The sequence below is a fragment of the Aquila chrysaetos genome, chromosome 21, assembly GCF_900496995.4.
Source record: "Aquila chrysaetos chrysaetos chromosome 21, bAquChr1.4, whole genome shotgun sequence".
NCBI lineage: Eukaryota > Metazoa > Chordata > Aves > Accipitriformes > Accipitridae > Aquila > Aquila chrysaetos.
Genome location: NC_044024.1, coordinates 5,639,212 through 5,657,058, shown reverse-complemented (window position 1 = coordinate 5,657,058; position 17,847 = coordinate 5,639,212). Strand labels below are relative to the sequence as shown.

General features: G+C 38.4%; 1 protein-coding gene across 1 annotated transcript in view; it reads right to left on the bottom strand.

Moving 5' to 3' along the window:
* Window positions 1-17,847, bottom strand: part of PCDH11X (protocadherin 11 X-linked) — a 512,148-nt gene that overhangs the window by 137,219 nt on the left and 357,082 nt on the right. The window contains exon 6 of the mRNA XM_029997018.1: window positions 3,551-3,749. Within this exon, the coding sequence (XP_029852878.1) occupies window positions 3,551-3,749 (199 nt within the window). The remainder of the gene's footprint in view (window positions 1-3,550; window positions 3,750-17,847) is intronic.

Genomic DNA, 17,847 nt, shown 5'->3' with positions numbered 1-17,847 from the left:
TTTCAGGTTTTCTGGCTTGCTTTTTTTCCCCCCAAAGCTGCAATCATACTCCTCTTAATCTGCCCGATTTCTTAGCTGAACTGGGCATATTCCACATTCTCCAAATAAAAGTAAGAAAAATAATTTTATTCTTTAAAGAAAAAAAAAAAAGCCAGATTGTTTTGATAAGGCTATAAAAACAGGTGAAGCATGAAAATTTGCTATTAATATGTTACACATGTATTAAGTAACCAAGCATAACTGATGTTAACACATACCTTTCAACCCCTTCGGTCAAGATCACTGCTTGCAGCCACTAAGTGGGCACCATTGAGAGAGAGTTTGCTAAGGAGGTTCACCCAAAGAGAATTTGTTACTTTTTGTCTATGTTTGTAGTGTGTTTTGTATTTAAACATAAAACGGGGGGCAGGGGGTGGGGAGAAGGTAGTATGGTTAAAGTCCTTAGCATAGGGAGTTACCGGAGCATCCTTATTAGTTTGAGCAATTTATGAGCAGAAAATATATGAATACTGCATACATTAGTGCTGTTCTTAAGGATAACGTTCGCTACAAACCTATATGCATTTTTATATTACTATTTACCTAGTGTGACAGGTTATTGGCATGTCTTCCTTACGATGCATCTACCACAGTGCACATTATGCTTTTTTGAGGAGGCAACTAAAGTAAGAGAAGACAAATCATTTTAAATAGCCTATTTCTAATTTTAATTAGTACAGTCAATTAATTTTAAAGGTGTACATATAAATTGCTCATAGTTTTCTAAGCACTATATTCTTACAGTTATTCTTTCCCCCTTGCTTCAGTCCTATATTGGATGTGAATTTGTAAGGCTTCCTCTCACCAATATTTCTTAGCTTTTGTTATTTTAAGTTATGCTCATCTTTTTCAGTGTTTTGTAATAAATGCTTTGCTATTGCTAATAAATGGAAAGTTTCCAAAATACAATAATTTCCAGTATTAGAGAAACAAATAAAACCTAAGAACTCTATTCAGGAAAAACAAGTGGGAGAAAACACTTTTGAATATATCCCTGTGTGATGTGGCATCTGTCACTGAAGTTGTTTCATCCCAACTCCGCATCTCCTTGGTAGGCAAAGTTGAACTAGATCAGCATCAGATGATTAATCAGGCTTAATGTTTTAGACAATGTTTCAGATTAAGACAGGTCAGGTATTAAAGATCTCGGGACAGAATGAAGGCCACACTTATTCCGCAGTATGAATTCTACTCAGATTATCTGACTGTATATTCCTTTCTCTTTTCACATTAACAACATTTTTAACCATGAAACAAGAATAGAAACACTTTGAATATATTATGCCACTCCAAATTAGATGAAAAAAACCAACAAACAAAAACCCAGCAGCATGTTTGTAGAGGAAACTATCAATTCAGAATGGTTTTCACTATTTCACTATTGACTAAACACGTCACACCTGCACAAGTGAACGAAATGAACTTTCATATATCAGCACACAAGATATTTTGGTTGCTCTTACCTACAGTACGTCACTTTGCAGCAGTATACTGAATAAAAATATGCGGTGGATCTTCCCCTTCTTTTTTATTTAGATGTACGACAGCACACAACAGACATCTATTTATATCTGCTTTTTTCCTGCCACTAGATGCTGCCATTAATATAAGCATAACACACTAAAAAGGACTGCAAACTACGCTTTCTGCACTGTAAGCATCATGCTATATTGTGTGAATTAAACTGTTTCAATAAGATACAAGTTAGAAGGACAAAAAAATCTTCACGTAACATAAATGCTAGTTAAACGATGATTTCAAGTTAAAACTGAACTGTCAGGTAATTAGACAGGCAACTAAACTTTCTTCAGCTTCACACTTGAAAAGACATCAGATGCCTGCTTAGTCTCCACTAGGTGATATGTGTCAATGATATTCAGATGTCAAAGCTGTATTACTTTTAGGGCAACATTCTAGAAGAGTCATGATCCATATTTCTTCTGAAATTGCAAAAAATGGGCTCAAGAAGCACTGCTAAATCCAAAACCTGAGCCTCTTTGTAAATGGCAAGACAGGATCCACATGCCCGTTCTAACAACTCCTCACACAGCAGGTCCTGTCCCACGCTCTCTGCATGAAAGCACCCAAATACTGATTTCATGTACATCATGCTTACTTCAGTAAAGCATAAATATCAGAGTCACAAACAACAAAAGAGAGCTGGAAAGTGAGTTCAGATCATGAGTATGCACAGCAAAAGCAGCGAACACAATACATAACTTGATATTTTCTTTCTTTGGGGGTATATTTGTAGCCCTTTAGAGACTCATTCTGTGAAGAATTCAGTTTGACTGCCTAGAATATTCTTAAGGGTATATTACAGCCTCAAATATATAAACACAAACAAAAGCAAACGATGAATAATGTTTTCAATGCAACATCCAAAACCTCTGATGGTTCTTGTCAGCTGTCTATCAGCTCAGAAAAAATAATATTCCGGCATTATTTCAGGAACCATATAACTTTACAAATTTTAAAAAGTCTGAAACTGAGGATCCCCAGTTAATAGTTTATGAACTAAAAGAAAAAGAGAGCAGACAAGCCCCTCAGCCTCCAGTCTCGGGCAGCACAAGGCAAAGGCAGCAGTGTGATTTCCAAGAGCCAGGCTGAATTTGTCAGAGCCAGCTCAGAGTCGGAGGTAATGCTCTCTGCTGGATGCTGTATTTGCCAGTGCAGAGATGTAAGTACCTTCTCACAGAGCTATTTCAAGTGCATAGGACTTACTAATTCATTCTTCATGATACACTAAAGCAGCTGAAATACACCTTTCGGGCCAAGTTTTGCCCAGAACAGATGTATTTTCAAATCACTTATTAGGCCACTAACAAGGCCTTAGAGGCTTACACACATCCAGGTGTCTCTTTATCAATGGCACAGTTCAATTTAATCCAGATAAAGAGCCCCTGGACGATTAACAGTTGACTAAAGTACAGAGGAGTCTCCAACTGGCCATCACGTCAAGGCAGAGAAAGCAATGCCAGTACTTGTAGCTCTAGCGTGGTCCTGAGCTCATATTGATTTTGCCTAACTGTTTTCAATATCATAAGAAGCCAGTGGTAACGGCAGAAGTAAGATGACAAACTCTTTTGCGGTTATTACTACATACCATAGCTGCTCTCAAAAGACAAATCAAGAAACCCTTATTTCTGGAGACTGCAGTGTCTTCACAGACCTACTCATCATCCCCAAGTTTTTCCTGTTAAAAAACCCTACAACGCGCAGTAGCGTTGGATAGGGAAACCATTAAAATGCGTAAACTCCCTCAGCACAGTATTTATGACTGTAAGGGCAACAGTGTTAACCTCATCAGAAAGCGTACAGCACAGCAGATCCATAAAAATACCAGGTCATCCAGAAACTCTCAAGCTCAAGAGTTTTATTTCCAGACGTTGCATTTTTAGAAACGTAGGGCTTCTTCGTCCACAGGAAAATCAACGTTCAGTTTTCATAATTGCCCACGTTCGATACTCAAATGATTTAACAACTAAGATGACCAGAGTTCATCACTTACTGGACTCCGGGTCTGAGTTGCCGTCTCCTTCTGTCCGGCTGTTGGGTGAAGCTTGCTCATAGTACTCCTCCTGGGGGAAGCCGAGGGGCAGAGGGTGCGACGTGCTAGCACCGCTCGTGGGTTCATGGTCTCCGAGCCCGCTGTCACTGCAGCTTTCCTGGGAGCCATCTGGTAGGTGAAACGTGACACGGCGCTGAGGCTACAAGGAAGGAAGAAAATTATATGGTTTCCACTACGGTATCAGTAATTGCTTAATGCAAGCAATTTAGGAAATGTATTATTTCAGTTATCTGCTGAAGACGCATTATCTAGAGTTGTGCACAATTTCAGGCTTTCATGAACAGGCAGCCTGCTTTCAAACCCGCTTCACCTGACAGCACTGCTTTCTTCTATTTTTTAAAAATGTAAGCCCTGATGCAAAATGAAAGACACCTCAAACTAAAGAGATTCTGTCAGACTTCACAAGTCTTTGGATGCCTTTTGTATATTGACTTGGAGATTTCAATCACTTTTTGAGGCTCAATTTATTTCACTGCTCAGTTTTCTAGTTTTCAAAAAACATTTTCTTCCCCATTAAAAGCTGTTCCACGCTTTTGGGCCTAAAAAATGTGACACACTTCCAATGTTGTTGAATTCTTCTGAGGCAGAGAAAGAACAAACAATAACAAGCCTTATGTATTGAAAACAATTTTAATAGATTTTGCACGTCCATTAAACTAATGAATTAAAAGTAGATTCCACTACTCTCCTTCAGACATTTCATTATGACCCCTTGCATTTCTGTTACACCACAGACCTGTGTCTTAACTGTAAAAGGCTGGAAGCTGGAAAACAGAGAGCTGAGGAAGGAGAGCATCACAGCACAGCCAGTGAAGGAAGGGCCACGTGAAATGAAGCACCTGATGCATCAGGCATAGGACAGTATTTTCATTACCTAAGTGACGCCGCGTGATTTAGGAGCTGAATAACTGAAATGTAAATCTATCCCAGTATTAAAAGAAAATATGAACAAAGAAATAGGCAGGTCTCCTGCTTATTTCCATGTGTCTTATTTCCATGTGTTTTGGAAACATGTAACATGAAGAGTCAAAAAAACCCCAAAATAACAATTTAAAACATTCTTAGCCTGATGTTACTCAAAATTCCATTTGAAGGGCAAGGTAAAACTTTCCAGTTCCAGAACTGCTGGGATTAGCAAAGCTGGAGATCAGATTTTTGATGCAATTATGCAAAAAAGTATATACCGTGTTTATAATACAGCAGATGCTGTCAGAAGTCCCTAGATATTTGATTCCTACAGGTGATGGTGTTGAACACCATTGGTTATATTAAGCTTTTGCTAAAAAGTTAAGTTCCCCTATTTTTCAAAATCTCTTTTTATCACTGTGACACTACTACATATGCCCACAGCTGCTGTACGGTGTGGTACAGCCAAGAAAATGGCAAGATCAACTTTACCTATGCAATTCCTGACAGATGTGAAAACTCTTCTTAAAAGCTACCAGTAAGAAATTCACAGCTTTCCCAGCAAATCTGTTCACTATTGCTAATGGAGAGGTTTTCTTCTAATGTCTAGCCTGCCTCTTGCTTGTTACAAAATAAATCACTTCTTCAGCCCCATCCATCATGGTCTGGTTATTCCCACTCATCTTTCTGGCATTTGGCACTTTAGTCTACTTCAGAATAACCAGACCTTATTATTTCAATCTGTCGTGTGTCTTCCGATATCTCTTACTGCTCCCCCCTGCACACGTACTCACACATGCTGCTCTGCGCACTGCTCAAAACTCGTTACGGAGCTTCAGCTGAGATCTTTAAAGCGTGGAGTAGAGCAGAAGGATCATTTCACATCTCCTGCAGGCTCCACTACTGCTTTGCCTTTTTCATGGCAGCGTAACACATTTTCCTTGCCAACCACCATAATGCCCAGCTCCTTTTCTAATGATGTTTTGCTAGTTGTCCCGTTTCTGGTTATTGCCATTGATTGCTGGAGCCTAAGTGCGGCACTTTGCATTCATTCTTCCTGCCATTCTGTTTTTCCAGATGATTTAATCTGCTTATCATCAAGTACACTTTGCCTTCCAGTCCTACTTTCCTGTTTACCAAATTTGCAGATTTTAGACTCTCCCTCATTAGGCAGATCTTTAAGAAAAATTGGAACAGATCAAGCCAAGACATCAGTTGAGCTCTGGAAACCTGAACACAGAATGACTTCCCATCGCACAGGATGGAAAGGGGAGAAGACATCCCTCCTGTGACTGCAGGAGAAGCCTTACAGCCCACTGGAAAAAAATTCAGATGGTGAAAGGTTCACAGCTAACACCCCCACATCCCCCCCCATGCATTTTTGGTGTCACCAGAAGAATCTTATTATTTCACTCTAGAGCGAGCTGCCTGCAGCTGCTCCCAGGGCTCTCTGGAAGGGCGGCTGGGCCAGTGGTCCTGCTCCTCCCACCGGCTCTCGGATCGGTTTCCCACCACAGATGGGTAGACATACATGGAGTGTCTCTGCACAGTCCAAAAACCAGATGGATCCACAGAAAATACTGATACGACTTACCCTGTTCCACTTCTTAACTGTCAATTGCCTCTCAGAGCCCTATTCATACCAGCAGTCTCAGTTGACTCTTATCTGAAAGTCCAAACAACTGAAGTTTTGTGGAGTTGATCCAGTGAAAACATTCCTGTAATGTTTCTGATTTACTCCCCGCATGCAAAACTGCACCAAGCTTGCACAGACATACAGCTACCGCATGGGGAAATGCAATATACTATTTCTTTGGACTTAAATGAGTCTGCTATTCACAATATCTACGAAAAATCAACCCTCATTGCATAAACTGTTTGTAAAACTGCATATTTTGTGAGGTTTACATTGCCTTCGTGCTGTCTCCTGTTGCACGTGCTGTTTTGTACTCAGGATAGCATGTATCTTCTCATCGCCAAGCTACCCGTGAATCTTAAGAATAAAGTATTCTTAAAACATTATTAGCCCAAGTTTTAGCGTTAGATACCAGTATTAGCTTTTGCAAATGGCTGGGAATGCAATGGTTACTATTACGTGCAACTAGGATTCACTAAGTTTAAACAAATGAACATTTCTTTTCATGGTTTGTCATCAAAATGGAGCAAAAGTTCTTAAGTAGATGACAGGACAGGAGACCAGAAAGTAATCAAGTTTTTTTTTTTTTTTTTTTTAACTGCTTAGCCCAGTGAGAAAAACAAAAGTCATACCCCAAACAAAATTAAAAGTCTCACTAACTGACCCTCACGTTCAGTAAAAAATAGTAAATACATAGATTGAGGTGTTATTAGTAGGGAAGATGAAAATGATACAATTTAAAATAAACTGGCATCAGCTAAAGGCTCATGATTTTTAATTTGATAGTGTCCCTGAGTACGTCACACCTGATAATGCTGATGACAGAGCACTTTTGGAAGAATTTATCAAGATGAAAAAAAACCCAGCTATTTCTCTACATGGCAGTGCTGCCATTTTCTTAATTCATGCAGGCATCAGACAATGATCTGGAACAAGTAATTCTAATAAAATTTTGCCAAAAGCTGGGACTTATCTTCTGTCACAATTATTTTGGAAATTTCCTCCTTGAGGCATTTAAATTTCAATTTATAAGATTACAAAATATCCTCAGACTCCAGCTGCTTTTCTATTTATCTCCAAAGGGAGTTAGCACTGATAGTAATAGAATAACAAGGATTATGGTTTGTTTTATTTATTTGACTGACAGTTAATATATTTTTTCAAAAAGACAGAAATGCAAGAAACCCCATTATGTATTCTTCGTGGATTCTGAGAATGCTGATGTAGGAACTTGTAATACAGACAATTAGACTGATAGGGGAAAATGAAGTGAAAATTTCAGGAAAAATGTACAGTAGTATATAGTTTCTCTGACATATTTAACGACATTAAATTACTCTTTATTGGAATGAAAAAAGGATTTTGCTTCCAGAGATGTCACGAACCCAGACACAAATTCTGTCAGAGGTCTCATACGGCATCCACTGCATTTTGTAAAAGCAGTGTGTGTCTGGAGGGATCAAATTATCTCAGAAAACCGCAAACCTTTTACTCTCATTATTGAAATTTATATGAAGACTGATCAAAGCCCCAAACTATTCTGTGTTCAATCTTTCACTACAATAATTAGACTGTGGCAGTGGGAATAATAAAAGATGAGTCTAAGTAAATAGCTTTGGATACATTGAAGGGATGATTTCTGGAATTATACACCAGGGGTTAGCCAATTTATAATCAAAAACTGAAAAAAGGTAATAGAAAAAGCAGCAGATATCAACTGAGGAACATTAAACTATTAACCTTATTATCTTCATTCACTGAAGCAAATTAGTATCCTTTTAAAAGGAGATCATAAAGAAAAAATACTACTGTTTAATTTATGTTTAATTAATTATATTATTTAGATGATAATTCTGTTTTAAAACAGACCTTATTTAGGAGATGTAAGATAGCATAAAAGAATGAGACTACTTCAACATTTTCCTCCACTACTAGCAGCCAGTGAATAAAGAAGTAGTCAAATATATTTTTATTTCAAACTTCAAAATCTAGTTTTGCTATTAATATTCATTTTCTCAGTTGCTTATGTCTTTCAAATGCTAGGAAGGTATGAAACCACACAACAACTACCTTCAGTTATGACCAGTAGTTCTCAGTTGTTAAAGAAAATTCCTAATCAAACTATCATTTCCAGCTCAAATATTTTTATACTCAACTACCACCTTTTGTTCCAAACCGACAATCTCTCGTTCCATATGCTTTGATTGAGACACACAGGACCCAGCTACTATCAATGTAAAATTCTCAAAATAACATGAAAACAAACAGCTTGAAAGGATCCAACTGCAAATCCAATGGGAAACACATCTTTGCATTGAAACTGAAGAAGGACGAGCTAGTATTTTTATTCTTCCTTTCCCTAAACTTAGTAGTGTACAGCATAACTATTACGGCCCAAATGGTTTCTATCAACTGTTTTATAAGTCTGTATTTCACATACTTATTGCAGCTCACAGCATTAAATCTAAGATCTTACTATGTTATCTTGATTACTTTGTAATGGACAAAATATACAGTGCAGCTCATTATCATTTTTCACTCAAATTAGACTAACTTCTAAATTTTTACCAACAGTGATCTGTATTTTCTTTTGGAGCATCCATAAAGATGCTGAACACTCTTGGTCACCGTTATTACACACAACTGATCACCTAACAATGAATCACTATTGTTACCACCTTTTATGATTTAGCAGTTGTTTTTTTATAATTTCTTCAATATGGCCTGCACTGATCCTGCACAGGACTGTTGTTTTTTTTTTAAAAAAAAAGATCAAAATGGTGGGCTTGTGTGCTGGGGGGAAGGGGAGGGGTGGTGTGCATCAAAGTGATAATATCCAGCTGATTTCAGAAGTCCAAGCTTAGTGGACATTAAAATCAGTATTTCCCTATCTCGCATGAAAAAGTAACACCCCCAACTACTGCCAATACCATTAGCCTTAACTGTCATCTCGTACAGATCAAGCTTGTTGAACAAGCCCTTCTTTTTATTGAACAAGTTCAGCTGTATCAGCTACTGTCCTATCTTTATTGATTGCATCCCTTTCAGCTTCTGATTTTCTCTAAGTTTGTCAAATCAAACAGACCTACTGTCTTCCCAGTTTACCATATTTATCCTTTTACATATTGGCAGAACGTTACATTTTCAGCTATTTAAAAGTTCAGGAATCCAATATAATCCTTTTGACATTCTTGTTATAAACTTATCTAGTCCTCCTGATTTAATATCATTAACATTAATAACTGGTATCTTATATCCTCACTAATTACTAATGGAAAATTCAGCATCTGGCTTCCTTCTAAAGAAGAGAAAGCTTTGATAAATACTTTTACTTTTCCTTACTGTGATTAACAATCTAACTGTTCCATAGTAGTACGAAATATGTAAATAGTTTTAGGCTTTCACTTATTATTGATTTAAATAACCCCTCCCACTTTATTAATTTATTTAGAAGTAGGAAGCGTAATCTATTACTTTCAAAAAGACAAGTAAAAGCTTGGTTGACTGCCCAGACAAATGCAAATTCAATATGGATGATTATCCTAGACAGATTTGTAGTTTTTCAATGAAAGAATTACTACCTCCACAGCAAAACAGTGGAACAGACAGTGCCCCTTCACCTGCTCAAATGGAAATTACTTAAAATTGTCAGATCTTGCAGTTGGATTCACTCACACAAAGAGTTGGCTCAAGTTACGACAAATAATCTTGCAAGACTATCTTGTAACTCTACCACACTCACTTACTCAGGGTGCCTTTTTAAAATCATACTTACATGCCCCTACAGGCATTTCTTGCAGGCATGTAAAACTGCACCTAACTGATAAGTGAAAATACCATCTTTCAGCTATTGCAAAAGAATCATTCTGCGAAATCCTTTTTCACGTGGGTAAGCAACAGAAATTTTTTTACCACCACCTGCTTTAAGAAGCAAATTTTCACTGATGCCATTTTTCACCAACATAACTAGAAGCTAAGCCCACACTCCCATCTTCCTCTTGTGGCACAGAGGTCACGGGACAAACTCATTAGCCAAATCGTCACTGAACAAAAACGCTATAAACCTGGAACTTCATAAATTAGGGATTAATAACCTCAATGGGTATTTATTTTCAGATTCTAATCCTCATTGTGCCAAAGAGTATATCTCATATGACATTTCCCAGCAACATTTAACAATTAACTTGTATTTTTTGAGCTTCTTCAAATAACAACAAAGAACTGAAATAAAAAAACCAAATAAAATTGAAAATAACATTTAAAGCATGTCAAACATTTTATTTAGCTTTTGAAAGGCAGTTATTGTATGCTAACTAGATGTCAAAATGATAGCTGAAAGCATGCTTTTTAAAGTTTAATCCATGTAAGTCTTCAATTTGACATGTGATTAAATAAAAATTACACATGAAAGTTGCACTACGGCTGTGCTGTTGCTGAGGTTGAGAAATAGGAAAGTCTTGATTCTGATTTTTTTTTCAATATGTTCTTCACTTTCTAGGTTATCATCTTTGATGTTATTATCTTGAATGCTTGACTTCTGATAGGCAAAGCCATTTTAGTTAGAAGAACATAATCATAAACAATAATACAGAAACATTTTGGCAATATTTGAGATCACTTCTGACTGCTGGCCCAACAACATGGATCTTTTTTAGCAGAAATATTGATTGGGTGTTATTACAGTTGTGAATATTTCTTTTAAAAGCAACACTATTGCTTACCTAGTGTTTTCTTTGTGTTAATACCGAAATAGAACAGATCTTACACTTTCACAAATGTACATAGCACTCTAGCTCTAATTTCATTCTGTTAATTTATACATTTCAGTTGTGGCTCAGATAAATAGATTTCATCTTTCTTCATGAGTAAGGTATAGATTTATGGAATAATAAATGTTGTTCCAGCGAATTACTCCCTGACCCCCAGCCCCTACTTTTGCATCACAGCAGTCAAGGCTAACCCATTAAGTTCAAGCATGATGAGGTTATTAGAGCTAGAGAGACCTGGAAGAAATCTCAAGAACCTGATTCAATTTCCATTTACGTTTTTTTTCTATTCAGTTTTTCATTTAAAGGTCAAATCTTTCTGAAGCAATACACATGCGTATAACTTCACAAGCCATCACAAGTATTCACTTGAAGAGGCTTGAAAATGTGCCTTATCACTTCTAACCAATAAATGGAGCTATTCTTATTAGCGTTTCCCAGAAAAAGGGACTTTTATCTAATTTTGGTTCTTTGGGTTGAAAGTGTACTGAAGTCAGAAGAAAAACACAGACACACACTTTTAGTAAGACATGCTCAAGGAGTATTCTTAAATACTCTAACACAAGTAGTTGTGTATCACTTCAGTTGTAGTTCACCCTATAAAATAAATCTTGGCTCCACAGGACTTTTTCCTGCAGGTGTGGATAGGATATCTGAGCGGGATGGTTATCAAGCAGTTCATGTGTAACACAGACACAGAATAACCACCTTACATTTAATATTCACATAGGTAGTTGTCGCACGTGAACTCATTTTGTTATGGTTTAAAAAAAAAGTACACAAATTAGGGCAGAGAGCAGGTCTACAATATAAGCTTAGAACCTGAAGAGGTTGAGGTACCTCTTGAATAAAGAGACAGACAGATGTCCTGAATTTCTTCTAGAAAAAAGCCCCAAATTTTTGGATCCAAAGGTTTCTAGACTACATTTCCTCTAATTTTGATATCATTCGCAGTAGCCCTCAAAAGCCATGGAGACCACCCATCGCTCCTGGCCCCCAAGGGAGCAGCCAGCCCTTGCTAAACCCTGACATAGTAAAGCAGCAGGTTTTCTGCAATATCTCCCTAAGAATAGCCAACACAAAAATTAAAAAACTAAATTAAATTAAAAGTGAAGGGCCTTTTAAGGCAAATAGAAAAGCAGCTCTTTGGCATGTCACTATCTCACTGCATTTGTTATGACAGCACACCTTTGTTATGACAGCATTTAGTTTGTTATAGCAGCAAATCTATAATGTTTGATACCAAGTGTTTGATTCACTAGAATGGGAACTGATGATAGTTAAAATGGAAGGATAAAACTAATATATTTTATGCAGTTGTCAAAAAAAGCATCTTGCTCTTTCTGGAGAAGAGAAATAATAGAGAAGAAGTTACCTTTTTACCCAATATGGGCTCTCAGGAAACTCAAGACTTACTTGAGTGCAGTGAGAGCATTCTTTTCTGCTCTCTGTATCAGTATTTGCTTCCAACATTTATCTTTTTGGCCTTTAGCAAATATCCTTTAACCATCTAGATTACCCATTCTTAATTTTAAATGTACAGTGTGTTTGCCATCTGAGGTCACCTATCTGAAGTACATTCTCACGGCAACTATAATTAGTCCACCTTTAGGTGAAATGGTTAAGGAAAAGGCAAGAGAATACAAAGAAAACCTGCTGGCCTGTGTAAAATAAAGCTGTAGGCAAAAATTTACAAGCAGTGATGCAGTTCGTGCTGTATTTCCTTTTACAAAGTAAAGTTCCAGCGTTTCAGTATGGAAACTTTTACCAGCATTACGCTCTTTAGTGCACTCCAGTGGTCCAGGACAATCTTCCCTGGATGAAAAAAACTTTCACCCAAAGAGGTACCACTCAGAAGAATCCAAGAAAGCTTCCAGGGTCAAAACATGTATCCTGAGATTGCCTTTCCAATTGTCAGATAAAAGTTTTACTCTCAATATGAGAAGTTATTCCATATACTGAAATAAATGAATTTTTGACTGGTACACTTTGCTTTGTTTCAATCTTTGGCTACTGTAAATAGGAAATATGCTCTGTGGTAAATGCCATGGTGAACGCTGTTGGAATACTTTGGTTTTATTTCAAATATTTGAAATACCCATTCTTCTCTCCGAGAGAAAGGATTATGTTTTATTTGATTAAAGTCAGAAATCTCCCATTTGCATCACTATTTTCAGAGCTTATACTATCAGGGTGATAATGAATAAGTTTTTAGCTGTTATTTACACCAGAATACATGAAATATTCAAAATTACTAAAGTGAGTTGAGCTACATGCTACTAACACATTCTTAAATGGATGCCTGAAATACCTATTTGTAAATGGGAAAAATTTTACAAATTGAAGTGCTGTATTACACCACTGATACCAACCTTCGCTCCTACAGAGCGACGTCTCCGCAATTGTCCTTTCGGATAATCAGAATACGTAACTGTCTTTCAGAATGCACCACTTGTGTAATTTTAGTAAAGCAAAACATAAAGCCATTAGCCTTCCCATATTCCTTAAATCTTTCTAGCTTATTTTCATATTCAGTGCAGCCATTCTTTGGGACTATTAAGATTACTTACTTATCTTTCTTCACAGAGCAAAATATACAATACAAATTACCGAAGTAATGCGGCATATGTTAGTTTGCATAAGGAAATACTGCAGTTCTGGGCAAGGGGAACCGAGGGACTCCAGCTGAAGTGTGAGGGAAGCCGCTTGCTCCCAAAGCGAGCCGAGAGCTGCCGTCTGCAGCCCAGAGCAGGCGACCTGCCTGCGGTCAGACCCGGCTGCCCCGATTCCAACCCGGGCACGACCTACAGCCGTGGGATTTGTGCGCTGAAACCACAACGAGGGTGAGCTGGGGAGCGGAGCTCTAAGTCAAGGTCCGCTTCTGCGAGGTTCAGGCATCCGTCACCAGGGAGCTGGCTTTATAAAGCACAGACCTGTGACCTCGGCTTGCTTTCCTGACAAACCGTTACCGAGGCGAGCGAGCAAACAGGTGAACGCAAGCCATGCACGGCAAGTAGAAACCAAGATAGAAGCGAAGCTGTTTACTCGGTAACTCAAGGAGTCAAGAGAAAGGTTCTAATGCAAAAATATATAAAGCACCAAGGGGAAATAGTAGAGAAGTCGGCAAAAGTGAGGAGCGGGCGCTTCCAGCGAGCCACGAAGGCCGGCTCTTCCTCACGGGACTGCCGGCTGCATAGCCCGCGCCAACCACCAAGGGCCTCTGTCAGCGGCACCGAGCATACCAACTTTTTCCTTAAGAGACACTTAGTCCCAGCCATTTACTGTATAAACCCCAAAATAACATTACTGCATACTCATAAAGAGCATAATCCTGACTCTGAGTCCCTACGTCTTCGGAAAGATGCCCGAGTAAAAGTGCCCCAAAGAGCTGAGAAAAGGGGCTGGGGAGGGAAGGCCAAAGGCACAGCGAATGCCACTTCGGCAACTCCCCGAGCGCATTCTGTGGCTCCTTCTATTTCCTCACCTGCCACGCAGAAGATTAACACTGCTACCATCTTTCCTTCAGGATTATTCAAATTTCACGTAAAGCTCAGTTAAATCAGAGATAAAGATCATTCTCCACACAAGCCACACTGAACTTGCAGCCGATAAATCTGCACTGCTTGTGCAACTCTGACACCAAGGAGGTGATCAGGAAAGGCAACTGCTTGCTCGAGCTGATCCAGAAAAGCGCGACAGCGCAGAAATCCTTTGTAACATGCAGTCATACAAGAACAAATGCAAGGCTTCGGGTCCGCGCTGTATTCTTACTGCTCGGGAGAAAGCATATTGCTGTAGATACCTGAGAACCAGGGAGGACCTCTGTAATAAACCATGTGTGTGGAAGGGTAATAACATTAATGTCAGCAGAGCTGGCGTAAGGCACGCAGGCAACAGGGAGACGCTATGGGCACAGCTATCTCCCACCCACAGCGACACGCACATGAACATAGGCTTGCATTCCTGTATCAATTACACTATCGACTACTCATGGCAACTGCCCTGGTTGCTCACCCTGAAACCATCGTTATACATAAATTTTCCTAACTAAAGAATTCCATTGAATTCTACTCTTTAAGATATTTCTTAGTGTTTTCTAATTTTCATTGGCGAACAGCATCTGTGCTTTGCACAAAACAAAATGCACTTCACGCATTTTCCAGGCAAAACATGTAAATACAAACTTGCAGCGTTAATTATGTTCTTTCTCCTACTGTTTTTAATTAATTTGACCTTTGGTCCTATTTTTGTCAATTCAGGAGGCATCTTGCAATCAGAAGAAAGCTACAGTGTAAATATTCTATTCTGCAAGTCACCAACTAAATGAGTAAGCAATGGAGGAAAATCTACAGCATGCAATTAGCATTATCCTTTTCATTATTTTTTTTTTTTTTTTTACTTCACAGAACTCATTAATAACTTTTAGCAGGTAAAATTGAAGCTAGAAACCCTCCTACACCTTAGGCATATTATATTCTACCTTTGCACAAAAGAAATTCTTTTGATGTACTGGAAATCTTATTAATAGATTCACCAGAAAACAAGCATGTAAGCTGGCAGAGGCAATTGCAAGAGGTAAAATGAATGTAAATGACAGATGAAAGAAAATTTCCATGCCGTTCAGATCAATATAAACAAAAGTGCTGCGGCAACCACAGCACAGAGATGAAGGGAATTCATCAAACTTGTATTTCAGATTATTTGTCCTGTTCCAAATGCACCCTCTGTGTTCCTGAGCTATGTTCTTCCTTTACCCAATTAATACTACATTAAGATGCACTCCTGCAGGGGCTTTTTCCTTATGTTGCCGAATTGAAGTTTTTCAGTGCACTCCGATATGGGAGGGGGGGGAAGCGTACAGAATAGCTTCTTGCTTCTAAATACTGCCATTTGGAAAGCCTGTAATTGCAGCACTTAATAATTTTCTAAATACTTAAGCCAGAATTAATTATCCCTGCTATTATTGCAGGACTATGGATCATATATTGGGTATGATGAAGAGAATGTGTGATAGAACATTTTATTGTACTCAGTGCATGCAGTGGGTGTGCAAGGCACTTAAACTATTAGAAGCAACAGGCTTCTCTACTTCAATTATATCTCAGTATGATCATCAGATATCTACAGAATCAGCTTTGCTCATTTCGTGCTTTTTGTTGTTGCCTAATTAAACACTTTCATGACTCTTCTTTACACCAGGGACTAATCATAATTTTAAAAAGAATCCTACTTTATTTAAATTCGTATTGGTTCTTGGTGAAGAATTAGAGGAAGGTAAATGCTTATTGTTAAACAGCTTCCATTTCAACAGACTCTGAAACGCATTTTCATTAGTGGCCAGAAATCAAGGCACGTCATGAACTTCAGCAACTGCCTTTAGCGGAGTGAATGCTACAGTCTTTTGGCAGTTTTATATAGTGTCGAGGAATCAAAAATATCTGTAGCTACTATTACAGCTAATTGCCCACACTTTAAAAATCCCTTTCTGCAGAAGCTGGGTGAATGCAGGAGGGGTGGTGGGAAGGGGAGGAATGGCTGCACAACTGGTTGTAGTCGATTCAGCAGTAGAAATACTAACTGTAATGTATAAGACATTTAAACATTTTGAGCTATGTAACAAAGAATGCACATAAACATGGTATTTGCAAGGGGAAAATCAAAGCCACAAAGAGATGAAGCTTCACTTCCAGCACACTGGATTCAGACCTTTGCGCAGAACACAAACTAAAGTGACTTTGATCTCCTTCTAGTGTGTCGAAAACAAAAAAATAATTTCTAACAAAAAACAACCACCCCCTCTCCGAAAAACCAATGCTTGTCTGAGATTCCATGGAATAATATTAAACTGTTAGGGCAGGCTCATTGTTTGAAAGAAGGCTGGCAGCAAGGCTTTGGTTTCAAAGTAGTTTACTGGGAAACCAGAAGTGAAGCAGCAGCCTGAAGCACGCCAGCTGACTCTTCCCAGAAGTTCAAAAGACTTGGGCTGTGTTGCCGTAGGTAGCTGAAGCACAGGCAGAGATATATTTACTAGAGAAATGTACTGTCACATCTCCGACGAACACAATGAAAATCAGCGCAGATTTCAGTCAGCGCTCATGTAGCAAGATACTAAATGTCATCACGAGCAGTGAAACAAAAGGGATCCAGAGCAACACTTTGTCCCTTTCACCTACATCTCTAGAATTGCCTTTGAGACTCAGGACCATGATATGTTCATTTATTTCATAACAGAAGTAATGACTAATGCCGAGAGTCTCTGATGAAAGAGATCAGGCAGCTGTGGAAGTCATTTCCCTAGTTGGGAGGAAATAATTTCCTCTTGTGTTATATGCCCTTGTGCTGGCTCACTGTAACCCCAGCCAACAAATTCACTTTCTGCAATTGGTTACGTCCCTGCCTCAAAAGATATACCCCATTTTTTTCCCCACAGTTAAAGACTATAAATCCACTCTTCATACAGACTACAGTCTAATTCCCAACTGATTCCCCAGGGACGCACAGAAGAAAGAGAAGACAAACAACAACTACAAGAAGATGACTCTCCAGCTCCAATCAATAATTTGCCTGTCACTTCACAAGCACATCACCCTATTGGCATAACTCTGCAAAGTTCCTTATCAGTGATGTGCTCTTACACTTGCTAGGTAGACACTAAGCATTTCTGCATCCCGTGGGTTTTGCATTTCAGTAAATCTCCTTCTCCCAGCAATACAAAAATGTACAATAAACACCACAGACTGACAATAGATGTTAGAAATTTGAAGAACAGCCTATAGCGTAATAGTACTTTGCACATATATATCATTCTTTACTCAAACGGGCTTTAGAAAGATTAATTCAGTTTCAGAATAACAGAATAGAACAGACAGTTATTAAAACAGTTTACAAATGAACAAACCAAAGCACAAACGGCTATGCCCTCTTGATTC